The 15,000-nt window shown below is 42.4% G+C and overlaps 1 protein-coding gene across 1 annotated transcript; it reads right to left on the bottom strand.

Moving 5' to 3' along the window:
• Positions 1–1,779: 1,779 nt before the first annotated feature.
• On the bottom strand, positions 1,780–13,918 carry LOC125029087 (tubulin alpha-1A chain). The gene is made up of 7 exons (XM_047618859.1): positions 13,878–13,918; positions 5,947–6,169; positions 5,209–5,510; positions 4,711–4,910; positions 3,855–4,029; positions 3,368–3,520; positions 1,780–2,890 (listed from the first exon to the last, which is right to left on the bottom strand). The coding sequence occupies exons 1-7, from the start codon at positions 13,878–13,880 to the stop codon at positions 2,591–2,593; spliced, it is 1,356 nt and encodes a 451-aa protein (XP_047474815.1). The 5' UTR covers positions 13,881–13,918; the 3' UTR covers positions 1,780–2,590.
• Between the last annotated feature and the right edge of the window lie 1,082 nt (positions 13,919–15,000).

Below are 15,000 nucleotides of genomic sequence, written 5' to 3'. Positions count from 1 at the left end.
GTCTGTTTACGTTTTGTTTGCTTGTTCTTGTTTTTTTTTTTTTTTTCTTATTCTCGTTTCCTTTATAGTTTTTTTTTTTTCATGATAGGTAAATAAGGAGTATTTGATAATCTATTGTCTTGATATTATGTTTCGTTAATTCATTTCGATTTAATTTATGTATTTTGTGTGTATGTTCATATACAATGCACACGTACACACAGAAAAAGAGAAAGAGACAGACAGACAGACAGACAGACAGACAGACAGACAGACAGACAGACAGTGACAGAGGTAGAGAGGAGGGGGAGTTAGAGAGAGACAGTCAAACAGACAGACAGACAGAGTTAGAAAGACGGACACATACAGTGAGAGAGAGAGATAGAGGAGTTAGAGAGAGAGGGACAGACAGACTGACAGATGCAGAAACAGAGAGACGGATATAAAGAAAGAGACTAACAGAAAGAGAAGAGTAAGCCACATCATAAAGATATTCTTTAAATGATTAGTTCTTGATACGTCCAATTTGACTGTACAAACTTTCAAGCTAAATAACACGTAAGAAATATATGATGTATTTTTTTTTATCAGATGGATAGACAGATAGACAAATGTAGAGAAGAGAGATGTGCATAGAATGGTAATTTATTGATTAGATAGATATGCAACTGGATGGACAGGCAGAGTGAAATAGAGTGAGAGAGAGAGAAAAAAGGAGAGAGATAAAAGGAGAAAGGGACAAAGACACAGGCAGACATTTGAAGAACAAAATCTGACGTATTTTCTCTTTAGAATATCATCATCTTTTATTCTTTCTTTATTTCTTTCCCCTTTTTTCATTTCTTTTCTTTGCTGACATGAGAACCGGTCACGCATGGCAACAAAGCCTCTCCCATTTCTGCAATTCTTGCGTTGAAGGCTCGGACTGTCAGTGACTCCGTTGTGCCTCTTGTCGTGTGCATTAGTACTTGCTTGGTATGTTATTGCGTGCTTTTTCTTTCTTTCTGTCTTTCTTTTTTACTTTGCCGTTCGTTCTTTGTTGTTGTTTCCTGTAGTTTGTAATGTTTTTTTTTTTTTTTACGACGTTTGGGTTTTTCTCAATTTATTTTCTTTTTAGGAGTAAATGGGCAGATGGTGAGAATTGTAAAGAAAAGATATATATACGTTTATCGAAAACGGGGTTAATATAGAAACGAAACGAATTTTATTGTTTGCGGCCACTTTGAGATTACTTTTTTTCAGCGGTGACCTGACCCTTTTCAACATCAGCTCGGATGCAGATCGGGAAGGCATGCACACACGCCTCAATAAATAAATAAATAAATAAATAAATAAATACAAAATGTATCTATGTGTGTGTGTGTGTGTGTGTGTGTGTGCGTGTGTGTGTGTGTGTGTGTGTGTGTGTGTGTGTGTGTGTGTGTGTGTGTGTGTGTGTGTGTGTGTGTCGTGTGTGTGTGTTTGATAATAATGGTAATGATAATAATAAATTTTAAAATATAAAACAGTCCAGGCTTATAAAGGTTAACAGGTATGTTGTGAATATGAATTACGTAAGATATTTTTTTTTCTCAAGTTGATAAGAATCGTAATTCAAAAATAACCTTGGCTTATAAAAGTTGATGGGCAACATATCAGTACGTATAACAATTGTATAAAGGAAGCGAAAAAATAAACAAGAATCACAATATTATTACAAGAAAAATAATCTAAGCCTATACAAGTTGATTTTTTTTCAACTGACGTACAAGTTATCAGTACAGATAACAAATATAGGAAAGGTAAAAGAGACGAGTTATATCCATGTATGTTGTTTTCGTTTATTCATAACAGCCAATCGGTCCATGTATGATTGTTCTTACCGGTTCTTATTTCTCTTTCTTTGTTGTGATTGTTCGTGAGAGAGGGATGGAGAGGGAGGAGAAGGTGGGTGTAAGGTAGGTGTGGGGGGGGGGGGGGTTGATCTGAAGGCCTAGCATGACTAGAAGTTTTTTTTTTTTGTATTCATTTCTTTTATCGTTATTATCATTTGTGACTAGACATGAGTATGGCCGATGATGGAAAACGATATAGTTTTATAGTACTATGAGTCGTTATGATGGAGAGTGACATTTCCTTTCTCTCTCTCGAAAGTGCCACATGAAGGGGGTTGAAAAGGGCCAAAGCGGCATTATTTTCGCGGCACGTTAGAGCGCCAGCGGTGAGAATAACGTGTTGGCAGTGTCGGGTAAACTTTAGGGTGAAGATAATGCGTGAAATATGAAAACTGTTTTCACTTTCTTTGATCATCACTACCTATCTATGCATTTGTCTGTTTTTGTGCGTTACTTTTTAATAGTAATGGCAATGCAGCTGACTCTTCTTTTCGTTACCACTGATTCTTTCAGTGTTTGCCAGGCCCGATCGCAGGAAGAAGGAAGGTGAGGGGGGGAGGGGGTAGAGAGACATCCCAAAACAGGAGAAGGATTTAGGGACAAAGGACGGACGTGTCTTGCAGGCTGCTTCGGAGACGGTTGTTTTCCCTCTTGCCCGCCTTGAGAAGGGATGAGAGAGGTCCTTCGGCCTCCTTCGCCCTCAACGCCCTCCCTCACTCTTCGTCAGGAGTCCCGCTCTAGTATTCTTCGCCTCCTTCCTCGTCCTCAGCCTCGGTCGAATCCACTCCGACCTCCTCGTAGTCCTTCTCGAGGGCGGCCAAATCCTCCCGGGCCTCGGAGAACTCTCCCTCCTCCATGCCCTCGCCCACATACCAGTGCACGAAGGCGCGCTTGGCGTACATCAGGTCGAACTTGTGGTCGAGACGCGCCCACGCCTCGGCGATGGCGGTTGTGTTGGACAGCATGCACACCGCGCGGGACACCTTGGCCAGGTCGGCGCCGGGGACCACGGTGGGAGGCTGGTAGTTGATGCCCACCTGCAGGAGGGGAGAGACAGGGCGAGGGTGAGACAAAGAGAAGGAGAGAGAAAGAGAGAGGTGGCGCACGGTGAATTATCTCTGCCCTGTACTCGGTCGTGGATATGAGTAAACAAGCGAGCGTATGGACACAAAGTCAGTCAAGCCCACATACACTCACTTAGATTTACGCAAACACACGCTCATTCACCCACCTGTCAATTTTGTTTATTTCCTAAGAATTCTATTTTTTTATTATATTCAAAATATACGGACGCAAGAGCTACGCGAAAATTATGTATTAAGCCATTACGAAACCTTCAACCTTTAACACATTACCTACATACTAAAAACACACAAACATGCAAAAAAAAAATATACGTACACCCCCCCCCCCACCCCTACCAACCACTGCCCATATTCTCACCCACACACGCGAATCGCCCCCCCCCCCCCTCCCCCGCCCTTTTACCCTTACGCCAGTACCCACACACCCACCTTGAATCCCGTAGGACACCAATCCACAAACTGAATTGTCCTCTTGGTCTTGATAGAAGCAATGGCAGCGTTGACGTCCTTGGGCACAACATCGCCACGATACAGCATGCAACAGGCCATGTACTTTCCGTGACGTGGGTCGCATTTTACCATCTGAAAGGCAGGGGAAATATTATCTATCATTATCATCATTATTATCATTATCATCATAAGCGTTCGTATTAAAGACAGGAGGCTGGGGAATGAAATGGCAGAGAAAGGAGATGGGATGAATTATACGGTAAAGAAGGGTGGTAGAGAGAATATTGATAAAGATCTGAAGAATTATAAGGGAGTGTCATATATCATCACATTCATACAAAAAAATGACAGCTACACAATGATCAACAGACATAAGGCATAATAATGCCAATAATCTAACAACAACAAAAATAACACAGGACTAACGAAAAAAACAAAGACATTGTTCAAAAGCTTCATAACTAACCTGGTTCGCGGGTTCGAAACAGGCGTTCGTGATTTCGGCAACGGACAGCTGCTCGTGGTAAGCCTTCTCTGCGGATATGACGGGGGCGTACGTAGCGAGCGGGAAGTGGATACGCGGGTACGGTACGAGGTTCGTCTGGAACTCCGTCAGATCCACATTCAGAGCGCCGTCGAACCTGGGGGGGGGGGGGGGGGGGGGGGGGGAGTGATAGTTAGAGGTGGTGGTTAGAAATGATGAAAATAATAGTGGCGAGGGGGATGGTGGTGGAGATAGATAATAATGATGATGATTAATAAATGATGATGGTAATGACAGAAGAAGACTGAAATGATTGGTTTAATTCATGTACATTACTCTTTATGTCCCGTATCTTTTCCTTTGTACGTACCACCACCCCGCATTCCTTCATTAACTTTCTTAACCGTTTATCATCAATTATTATCAATATTATCAACAATGCAATGCCTTATCCTTTTTTCATTCATCTATCTATTTAATCCTTCTGGGTACATTATCTAATGATTTCATTTTATATTTATTCACTAGCCCTTTTATTGATTTAAAGATAAAAATTGGAAAGAAAGAGAAAATAAGCATTGCCTTTAAAAAAATCCAAATATAAGTTCTTTTTACCTTTAGGAAAAATATTTATTTTCTTCTTGAAAGAGAAAGAATAAACTACAAGCTTTCTTTTTTCTATTATAAGAAATATAACAAAAAACTTTTAACTTCTCAGCTTTGGGACTAGTTCTTCCTCTTCTCTCGTAAGAAAATAAGCACTTTTAACTAATCATATAAGAAAACTAAATGTCTTTCAAGCAACTTCTAGGAAAAGAGCCGACCCGAGCCAACGCACCGAAGGGAAGCCGTGATTGAAGACACGATCTGGCCGATGAGGCGGTTGAGGTTGGTGTAGGTGGGGCGCTCGATGTCCAAGTTCCTCCTGCAGATGTCGTAGATGGCTTCGTTGTCGACCATGAAGGCGCAGTCGGAGTGTTCCAGGGTCGTGTGGGTCGTCAGGATGGAGTTGTAGGGCTCGACGACTGCTGTTGAGACCTTTAGGGATCGGGAAGAAGACGGGGTCGTGAGTTCAGGGTTGGGTGAAGGTGGGGGCGTTTTAGGCTAGTGTTGATGGGGGTGGGGTAAGGAGTTTCGAGGCGAATGGTATGTGTGTCAAGAGTTGTGAATGTAATAAATATATGTAGGTCGAATAGAATACTATAATATTGGTAACTATACATTATGTTTTCCTTCTTTAATTTTGCCATTAAGCATTCCCTTCTCCATCTCTCCACCTCCCCCCTCCCTTCCCCTACGCACCCTCCCTCCTCTGCCCACCCGCGCCCTTCCTCACCTGCGGCGCCGGGTAGATGGAGAACTCCAGCTTGCTCTTCTTGCCGTAGTCCACCGACAGCCTCTCCATCAGCAGCGACGTGAAGCCCGAGCCGGTTCCTCCGCCGAACGAGTGGAAGATGAGGAAGCCCTGAAGCCCCGTGCACTGGTCGGCCAACTTGCGGATGCGGTCGAGGACGAGGTCGACGATCTCTTTGCCGATTGTGTAGTGTCCGCGAGCGTAGTTGTTGGCGGCGTCCTCCTTGCCGGTGATCAGCTGCTCGGGGTGGAACAGCTGGCGGTAGGTGCCGGTGCGGACTTCGTCTGCGTGGGAGAGGGACGGGGCGGGTTAGCGACGCGGTTGTCGTTGCTTGGCATCTTTGTTGTTAGGGACACACACACTGACACATACACACACACACACACACACACACACGCACACATATACACATATACACATATACACATATACACATACACACACACACACACACACACACACACACACACACACACACACACACACACACACACACACACACACACACACCACACACACATACACACAAACACACACTTATATCAGTATCATTATTACTACTAATATTATTATTACTCTTTTGTTACTATTACCATTATTACTTTTCTGTTACTATTACTATTATTAATATTATCCCCATTATTGTTATCATTACTATTATTATTACTATTCACCATGATGTCTCAAGTCCTTCCCCACGCAACCCCTTCGCCAACTCACCGACGACAGTGGGTTCCAGATCAACGAACACAGCCCTGGGGACGTGCTTGCCGGCGCCGGTCTCGCTGAAGAAGGTGTTGAAGGAGTCGTCGCCGCCGCCGATGGTCTTGTCGGAGGGCATCGTGCCATCGGGCTGGATGCCATGCTCGAGGCAGTACAGTTCCCAGCAAGCATTGCCGATCTGCACGCCGGCCTGACCGATGTGGACGCTGATACACTCACGCTGTCACGGGAGAGAGGGCAGAGTGAGCTCATGATATTGTAAACTATTGATGATAATTGTGAGGTGATAATGATAATGATAACAACGATAGTATAATTAAAACGAGGAGATAATTATGATAATAACGTAACTATAACGAGAGGTGGAAAGAGATAATGATGAGAGAGAGAGGGGGGGGGGGGGTATGGGTGAAGGCGAGAGAGTGGGAGATAGCGAGAGACATTGATAATAACAAGAAGAGAAGAGTGGGTGAGTGAGAGCGAAAGGAAGGAAGGAGAGGGAATGTATGAATGAGAGAGAGAAAGGTATAAAGAGAACGAAAGAGACTGAAAGAGGAAGAGAACGATAAAAATATTTGATAAAAAAATACCAACCAGTTAGTCGCGCATTTCACCTAATCAATCAAAACGTTTGGCATTATATCAACTATCTTTTTTATTTGGAATTTGTATCGAAAATGTGCTTGATAAACGCCTTAGCATTTGTCAGTCTATCGATTTCATGCACTGTTTCTTTCTTGTGTGATAGCTATCATACGCTCAAAATAATGATAATGATAACAATAAAATAAATGAATAAGTAGATAATGAATAAAATAAAACTCAAATGCTTTTAGGTTTTTTCGGCATAATCCATGTATGCAAAATCTTATGTATCATTGCAATAATAATTGATTAATTGATTTATGATAATTGATTCATGTTTGTGCGTAATAAAAATGAAATGGAAATTATACTAGTTGTTGCCACGTCAATGACAAGGCCAATAATATGTTAACTAGTTATTGTTATTCTATGTAAAATAATTTCTCCCCAAATTAATTTACAAGTAAATAATAATACATTTGAATAAGCCTATTCGGTTTGCCTAATGCCCCCTACAGGAACCAATAATAACACATCCTCGTCTACTTACAAAAGAGTAAAAAGACAGAAAAAAGGGAAGTAGGAGGAACAGGAAGAACTAACAACAAAAGGGGAGAGAAGGTGAAGAACAACAACAATTTAAAAACGGAGGAGAGCAAAACGAAACAAAACGAAACAAAAAGAACGCGAAACAAACCAGTGAGGGCGCGTGTCACGTAACCCTAGGGTGTGTCACAGTGATGGAGACAACGCAGACGAAGGGAGGATTAAATAGGGGGGGGGGGGGGGGGGGGGGGAGGGGGATTGCAAGGCGACAGGCATGCATGTTTTGTGACCGCATGCTCCACGCGTTCAATGATTTTTCTGTTACACTTCAACAAGATACAACAAATCATTGATCTAAATGCAGAGCTTAGCAACATTGTAGTTGTAGCTTCTCTCCGTATTCAGTGTCAAATTGCTATTGTTTGTAAGTAATAATAAAATTATAATAATATATTGTAATTCTTCCAACGGCAACGCTGCGGGCCTACGTCATCCCAGTCACCATGGCAACCGCCGATATAAACAAAGTCACGCGAATGCGTCTAAAATGCGGGAGAAACCCGCGTGTTCGGTCGCGTGCACACGCCAGCAGGCACGGCAATCTGCGAGCGCAATGTCTGTTCTCGAAAGGCCATTACGTGCAGCCATATAATTGAATTCCTGTCTAAGCACGCGAGCCGGACATCTGACTCACGCACGTTGTCACGGGAAGAGAGAAAGAAAGTTACGTGAGAGAGAGAGGAAAAAGGCAGAGAAAGGAAGGAAGCAGGGGGGCAAGGGAAGAGAAGATGAGTCATGGCGCATGCGCAGCTGCACCGCCGATGCTTTTTTTTTTTTTTTTTTTTCTTTCTTTCCTTTTTTTGTCCTCTTGTTCTATCCCGTCGGGTGATTTTCAAAAGGCGAGCCTTTGGCGCTCTCGGCGATGAGTCATACCAGCTCAATTAACAGTCTCTGTTGACGACTCGTGGGGCTTCGCTATTGATTTTCAGCAGGGTTGGAAGTTCGTTGATTATTAAGTTTATCGAAGTCTTATTCACGGTAAATAAAACTCGAACGCGACTGATCAATAGCCTTCGAGTGGGCGCGGGGGTGAGGGTGGGCGGGGGCGGATGAGCCGAGCGCGGGCGTATAAGATGGACAGCGAAAAAAGGGAGGAGGGGAAAGGGAGGAGAAAATAGAGTGATTAGAAGAAATGGAAAAAAAATATATATATATAATTATGAAGACAAAGACTTAATTAGAGAGACTGAATGCTAACAAAAAAATAAATTAAAAAGAAAAAATCGAATAAGAAATAGAGTTAGGGGAAAAAGACAGAAAAGAAAAAGCAAAGCGAATAATGATACTAATAATAATACGACTAATCATAATACAGAATCAGTTTAATTCTCCCTGTCCATTTTCCCGCCTTTTTTTTTTTTCTCCCTTTCCCCGCAGTCTGCCTTTTTAAACGGACAAGTATTTTTTTTCTTGCTCAGGACCAGTGCTGTAACAAGACAGGTTGTAACGTAACACTATATATCGGCTCACACTTTCCTGCAATTGCACAGTCAAAGAATCTCTCGCTGTGTTCTCAATGAGGCCCGTTTTCTAGTATGTGTGTGTGTGTGTGTGTGTGTGTGTGTGTGTGTGTGTGTGTATGTGTGTGTGTGTGTGTGTGTGTGTGTGTGCGCGTCTGCCTCCATAAACACACATACGTTCACACACACACACACAAACAACAAACACACACACACACACACACACACACACACACACACACACACACACACACACACACACACACACACACACACACACACACACACACACACCCTCCACGGAAGCGTACGTCTGTCACCTTGTCCGGACCTCCCCATTCTCCCCTCCTCCCCCCCCCCCCCTACCAAACCATGCTGTGTGACGGGGTTGCCCATTATAGCGCTATGAACCAGGGTATTACTAGCTTAATTACTGTTCTTTTTTATGACACCTGAGGGTCATTATATCATTTCTCCCCCTCGCTTCCTTCGCTATCGTAAACTCGTTTTCTCTTCCTCTCTTTCTCTCTCTCTCTTTCTTTAATTTTTCTTTCTCTTTCTTTCTAACCCTCCTCTCTCTCTCTCTCTTTCTCTCTCTCTCTCTCTCTCTCTCTCTCTCTCTCTCTCTCTCTCTCTCTCTCTCTCTCTCTCTCTCTCTCTCTCTCTCTCTCTCTCTCTCTCTCTTGTGTTTCATCCGCTATGCGGTCTAGGACTGGTATCTACACAGGGAAGAAATGTCCGATATGTCAGAATAGGATATTGCTAGACGTGAAGGTAGTATATAGACACAGACACATACAGATATATAGATGTGTGTGTGTGTGTGTGTGTGTGTGTATGTATGTATGTATGTATGTAAGCGTGTGTGTGTCTATGTGTATTTGTACTTACATACAAGGAAAGCGATAAGCAGATGGAAAACAAAATAACATTAAAGTAAAAAAAAAAAAATAATACGATAAAAAACGAAAATAACGGTCAATCCGGATTATCCAAAATCGTTTTGGATAATCTGCCTCATATTAAACCGGATTTAGTTTTTTTTTTTAAGTCTTTGTTATGTCAGAAAAAAAAGCAAATATCAATCAAGTTATATATGGCTTCCTAATCCGTTAATTTCGTCCTAATCATAAACATTAACATAGGTTATGACTTAAAAAGGGAAATGATATGAGGATAAATAAGCAAATAAATGTTATTAGTTTAAACGCATTAGAACACACCAGTGAATCTACCCGGATATAGAACATAATAAATTCAATATAATATTTAATGTTCAGCCGATGTACATTCCAAGAACTAACTATTGATTTGTTCATGTGCAATAACGATGAAGTACGATGTGTTCATGGAATTTTGAAGATTGCACCAATAATTTCTGTGTATAAGTAAGTGTCTATTTTTTTGTGGAATTTGATTAATCGTGACTTTATAAAATCGTGTATGTAAATTTAATCAGGTGATATTCACACTAGATCAATTAATTCCCTATGGACGTTGCAGGTTTCAGTTATCAACAGTAAAGCAACTGCATGATCTGTGACGTCACTAATCTTTTATATGTCATTTTAGTTTTGTTGGATTCGTTCAGTGGCATAAGGCAATAAGGCAAGAATCTGGTGCTCGTGTCGGGTGTCAAGTGTCAGTGACGTCATGCAACCAGTCACGCCGGCTCCCCCCCCCCCCCCCCTTCCCCCTCATCCTGTCCATGGTTTCCGTTCCTGTCCTCTTCTCTTCCTCTCTTCCCTTCTTCCCCCTCCTTCCTCTTCTCTTTTCTATCCCCTGCCCTTCTCCTCCCCTCTTAACTCTATTCTTTCGCTCCTCATCCCTCTTCCTCCTCCCCTTCTTTATTTCTCCTCTTCGCTCCCCCTCCCCCTTCTCCTCCTCTTTCCCGCTCCTTCCTCCTCCTCCTCCTCCTCCTCTCTTCTCTTCTTTCCCCTCTCCTTCCTGCCACCCCTCCTGACACACGAACTGATGCATAGGGGAAAAGATAAATAAGTCGAGAAATATATACACAGAAATAAACAGTATTTACCCGTTCTATTCTGTTGCTTTCCTGTCTATATACCACATCTACAGTATATGTCCTTTCTTGCCTTCGTCTAAAGCCTCACCTTTCGTCTGTCCCTTTTCCCTTTGTTGTAAAATCTACCACTTGCTTATGCACGTTTAAAAGAGACATTGATATTGATAATCACTTTTCTTTTATGTTTTATTATTATTCTTTATTTATTGCTATCATTATCAATATTATTATTATTAGCATTATTAGCATTATCATAATTGTTATCATTATCAAGATGAATATTAGCATTTTTATGATTACTATGATTGTTTTGTATCATTAAAGAGTAGTAGTAGTAGTAGCACCAATAGTAGTAATTGTGATAGTATTCTTATAGTAATAGTATTCTTATATTTACTTATCATTATCATTATCACTTTGTCATTCTCCTCCGTAATAAGTCCCGAATATCAACTATGCCAAGGAATAGCGGTATAAAGGTTATATGACCTTTTGCAGCTCTCTCTCTCTCTCTCTCTCTCTCTCTCTCTCTCTCTCGCTCTCTCTCTCTCTCTCTCTCTCTCTCTCTCTCTCTCTCTCTCTCTCTCTCTCTCTCTCTCTCTCTCTCTCTCTCTCTCTCTCTCTCTCTGTCGCTCTCTCGCTCTCTCGCTCTCTCGCTCTCTTTATCTCTTTGTCTTTCTGTCTCTCTTCTCTGTCTTACTGTTGGTCCCCATCTCTTTCGCCCTTTTTCTCTTTCCCTTACTTGCCTTCTAGTCACATCTTCCCAATTTGCTTCAATGACTGCAATGGCACTGATTTATCTTAACTTCCCCCCCTTCCTTCAATTCGTACCGCTGTTAAACTTTCTTATCTGTCTATCTATCTTTCCTTCTAGCTGTCTTATCTGTCTCTCAGTCTCTCTCTCTCTCTCTCTCTCTCTCTCTCTCTCTCTCTCTCTCTCTCTCTCTCTCTCTCTCTCTCTCTCTCTCTCTCTCTCTCTCTCTCTCTCTCTCTCTCGCTCTCTCTCTCTCATTCTTTACCTCTTCCCTTCTTTCAGTTAGATCCAGAATAATTCTGCCATATTGATCTCGTTAACATTTCATATGTTTTTGGTAGGGCGTGTGGACTCGGTTGATAACAAAGACGAGGGGAGAAAGAGAGACGAGAACAGACGAGGAGATGGAGGATGAAGGTAGAAGGAGATGAGAAGAGAGGGAGAAGAGAGGCGATGGGAAGTCAAAGGTGTACCAAGTAGGAGCGAAAGAGGGGGAGAGAAGGTACCAAGAAAGAGCGAAAGAGAGGGAAAAGAGCATCGAGAAGAGGATGGAAGGGGAGCCGACAAGCTCAAGGGGAAGGGTAAAAAGGTGGAAGGGAATTCCAAAGTGAAATGTATCTAAGGAGGTAGATAGGTGAGGGGGATCTATGTATTGGGTAGTTCGGGAGTCGTAATATAAGTTAATTTACAAGAACTAAACCTCTAATTGTGTTTACTTTGTGCACAGAAGCCGAGACGCGAACTTACATAGGCATACACAAGCAAACAGGCATATAAAACAAGGCATGAAAGGTATGCAAGCACACTCTGCAATCAGAAAACATGATCGCACACAAGTCTACACACAACTCACACCTAATAAGTACACTTACACTTTTGTACAAACACTTTTCCTACATTCCTACACCCACATGAAAAGAAATCCCTATCACAGGAAAAAAATACAAATGGATAAATAAATGGATAAATGGGTAAATAAACAAATAGATAAACTACAGAATAATCACAAGAAATGGAAGAAGACATTAGACGCGGGACCAAGACGCCTTAACGAATCCTTTTCTCACGCCACGGGGTTCCTTCCAAGGACGCCGCGCTGCCTCCGTCCCCAAAATCAATAGAAAAGAGCGTCATGCGTTTTGGTCATGCACTGCTCCCCCAATCCTCCCTACCCCCCCTTCCCTCATTACCTCAACGCCTTTATATTGCCGTGACTGTTATTATCCTGTTCTTACTCTGTTATTTTCGTCTGTGGAATGAATCAATAATGCTATGGGCTCGGGATAGTCCTAGGGCAAGCTGGGAGGCACTGCATGACACGATATCGCATGACGAGGCTAAGTTTGCATGACCCTGAACCCGTGAGCGTGAGGACAGTTTGCCCGCATGGATCGATCATGAGGTATTCGGTCTCAGGCAGTGAAAGAAAGAAAATGAGAGAAAGAAAATTATGAAAGAAATCCAAAAAAGAAAGAAGAAAGAGCAAAATAAACGAAGAAAGGATAGTAAAAGAGAAAGAAATAAAGAGAAGAAAGAGATAAAATGGAGGAAGAAAAGATGAAAAATAAGAAAAAAGAAAGAGAGAGGTAAAGGAGGGACACATTACGAGAGAGAATGAAGGCGAGAAGTGAAGAGAAAAAAAAACATGCAAAGAGGAAGAAACAGAGAGCGACAAAAGATTTGCGAAAGAGAGAGAGAGAGAGAGAGAGAGAGAGAGAGAGAGAGAGAGAGAGAGAGAGAGAGAGAGAGAGAGATGGAGAGAGAGGGAGAGAGAGAGAGAGAGAGAGAGAGAGAGAGAGAGAGAGAGAGAGAGAGAGAGAGAGAGAGAGAGAGAGAGAGAGAGGGAGAGAGAGAGAGATAAAGAAAGAACGGAAAGAAGGGATAGAAAATATTGAATTGGGAGAAACACGAGAAAGGAAAAGAGGACATACTGGATTTCGTTAGCATTACCCGCGAAACTTGTAGCGAATATTTTTTTATCGTCGCCTTCTTAAAACAGATTCACGACTCCGGTAAATTGAGTGAAAGTTCTCGAGAAAAAGGTTGCGTAACAAGAACAAAAAATATTTGATTTCGTTCATGTTCTTGAATGTAGAAAATGGATAATTGAAGATCAGAAAATAAATGACGATAATTAATGAATTCATGAATCATCAAATTACGTAAGCATCTAAAACTGTCTTGAAGGAGCAACAAACTGAGATAACGTGCGGTCAAACAGATCAATAAGCTCAGAGTCACGTGCTATTTTCGTTGATGAAAGAAATTAATTATACATTTGCTGGTCACTTCACTGCCCTTGCAAACGGATTATCTCGTTCTGATGATTTTTAAGATTTCGTTTTAGATTGGATTTCATTTGGTATTTCTTTATTTAGGTTTTGCTAGGTGCTATCTCCATTTACCTTCCGTATATAAAAAAAAGAAAATTGCACTAAAATCCATCTGTTAAATTTCGTTTGAATAATGAAACATTCGAAAATAAGTAAAAACTCACCATATTGACGACAGGAGCCTCACAGGGTGTGACGATGGAACACGAGTGAGATTGCTGACATTCCAGCCTCTGCTCGCGATATATATACCCTGCTTATCCAGGAGGGAGGGGCCAACTCGCTCGTCTCCGCCAATTAGAATCCGCCGTCGTGCATCGTCCACGGGACAGCCAGTCGCAATTCGCCCACGGTTTTGAAAATCAGCCAATGGCGCGCCGCTTGCATGACCGGAAAGGGTCGAAGCCACGCGATGCGGCGATGATTTCAGTCGCGATCGATCACGCCCGTGTCACACCGGCCGACCCCCTCGCCCCCCCCCCTCCTTCCCCCTCCCCTCCCTCCTTTTCCCTTCGCCCCCTCCTCCCTCCATCCTCCCCTCTCTTCTTCCCCCTCCTCTTCCACTTCCTTTCATCCTCTCTTTTCCTTTCGTCCTTCTTCCTCCCCGCCCCCTCCCTTCTGTCTCCCCCCTCTCTCCTCCCCATGCACGAATCTCATGCACGCACATTATTTTTGTCTGATCTCGTCCTGGAGGGAAAAGATAGCTACGTACAGTGCGTTCAATCTGCAAGTTTTTTTTTTTGTTTTTTTTTTTGTAATGTCTTCAGGTCGGACTAAAAAAAAAATCTGCTTACCAAAATAAAACGACTCCTCCCCCCCCCCCCCCCTCTCCACCCCACCCCCATCGCTCCTCCCCATTCCGTTTACCTGCATATTAATTAAGCCATTTCCTTCTCTCTTATCTTCTCCTTTCTCCTCTCTTCCTCCCTTCTCTCCTCACTTTCTTCGTATTACTTGTTACATTTATTGCTTTCTTTCGTTCCCCTCCATTCTCTCTCTCTCTCTCTCTCTCTCTCTCTCTCTCTCTCTCTCTCTCTCTCTCTCTCTCTCTCTCTCTCTATCTATCTATCTATCTATCTATATCTCTCTCTTTCTCTCTCTCTCCCTCTCTCTCTCTCTCCTCTCTCTTACTTGTGGTTTTCTCCTCTCTCTTTTTTATTCTCTCTCGCCCGCCTTCTCTCCTCTCTCTTTATCTATTTATATGTGTAATTATCTGCTTGTTTATCTATTCATATTTGTGTAGTTATATATGCATATATCTATCTATCTATCTATCTACTTCTCTGT

Source organism: Penaeus chinensis, chromosome 9, assembly GCF_019202785.1.
Source record: "Penaeus chinensis breed Huanghai No. 1 chromosome 9, ASM1920278v2, whole genome shotgun sequence".
NCBI classification, from domain to species: domain Eukaryota; kingdom Metazoa; phylum Arthropoda; class Malacostraca; order Decapoda; family Penaeidae; genus Penaeus; species Penaeus chinensis.
Note: the sequence above shows the minus strand (reverse complement) of the source record. Positions and strands in the feature narration are given on the sequence as shown.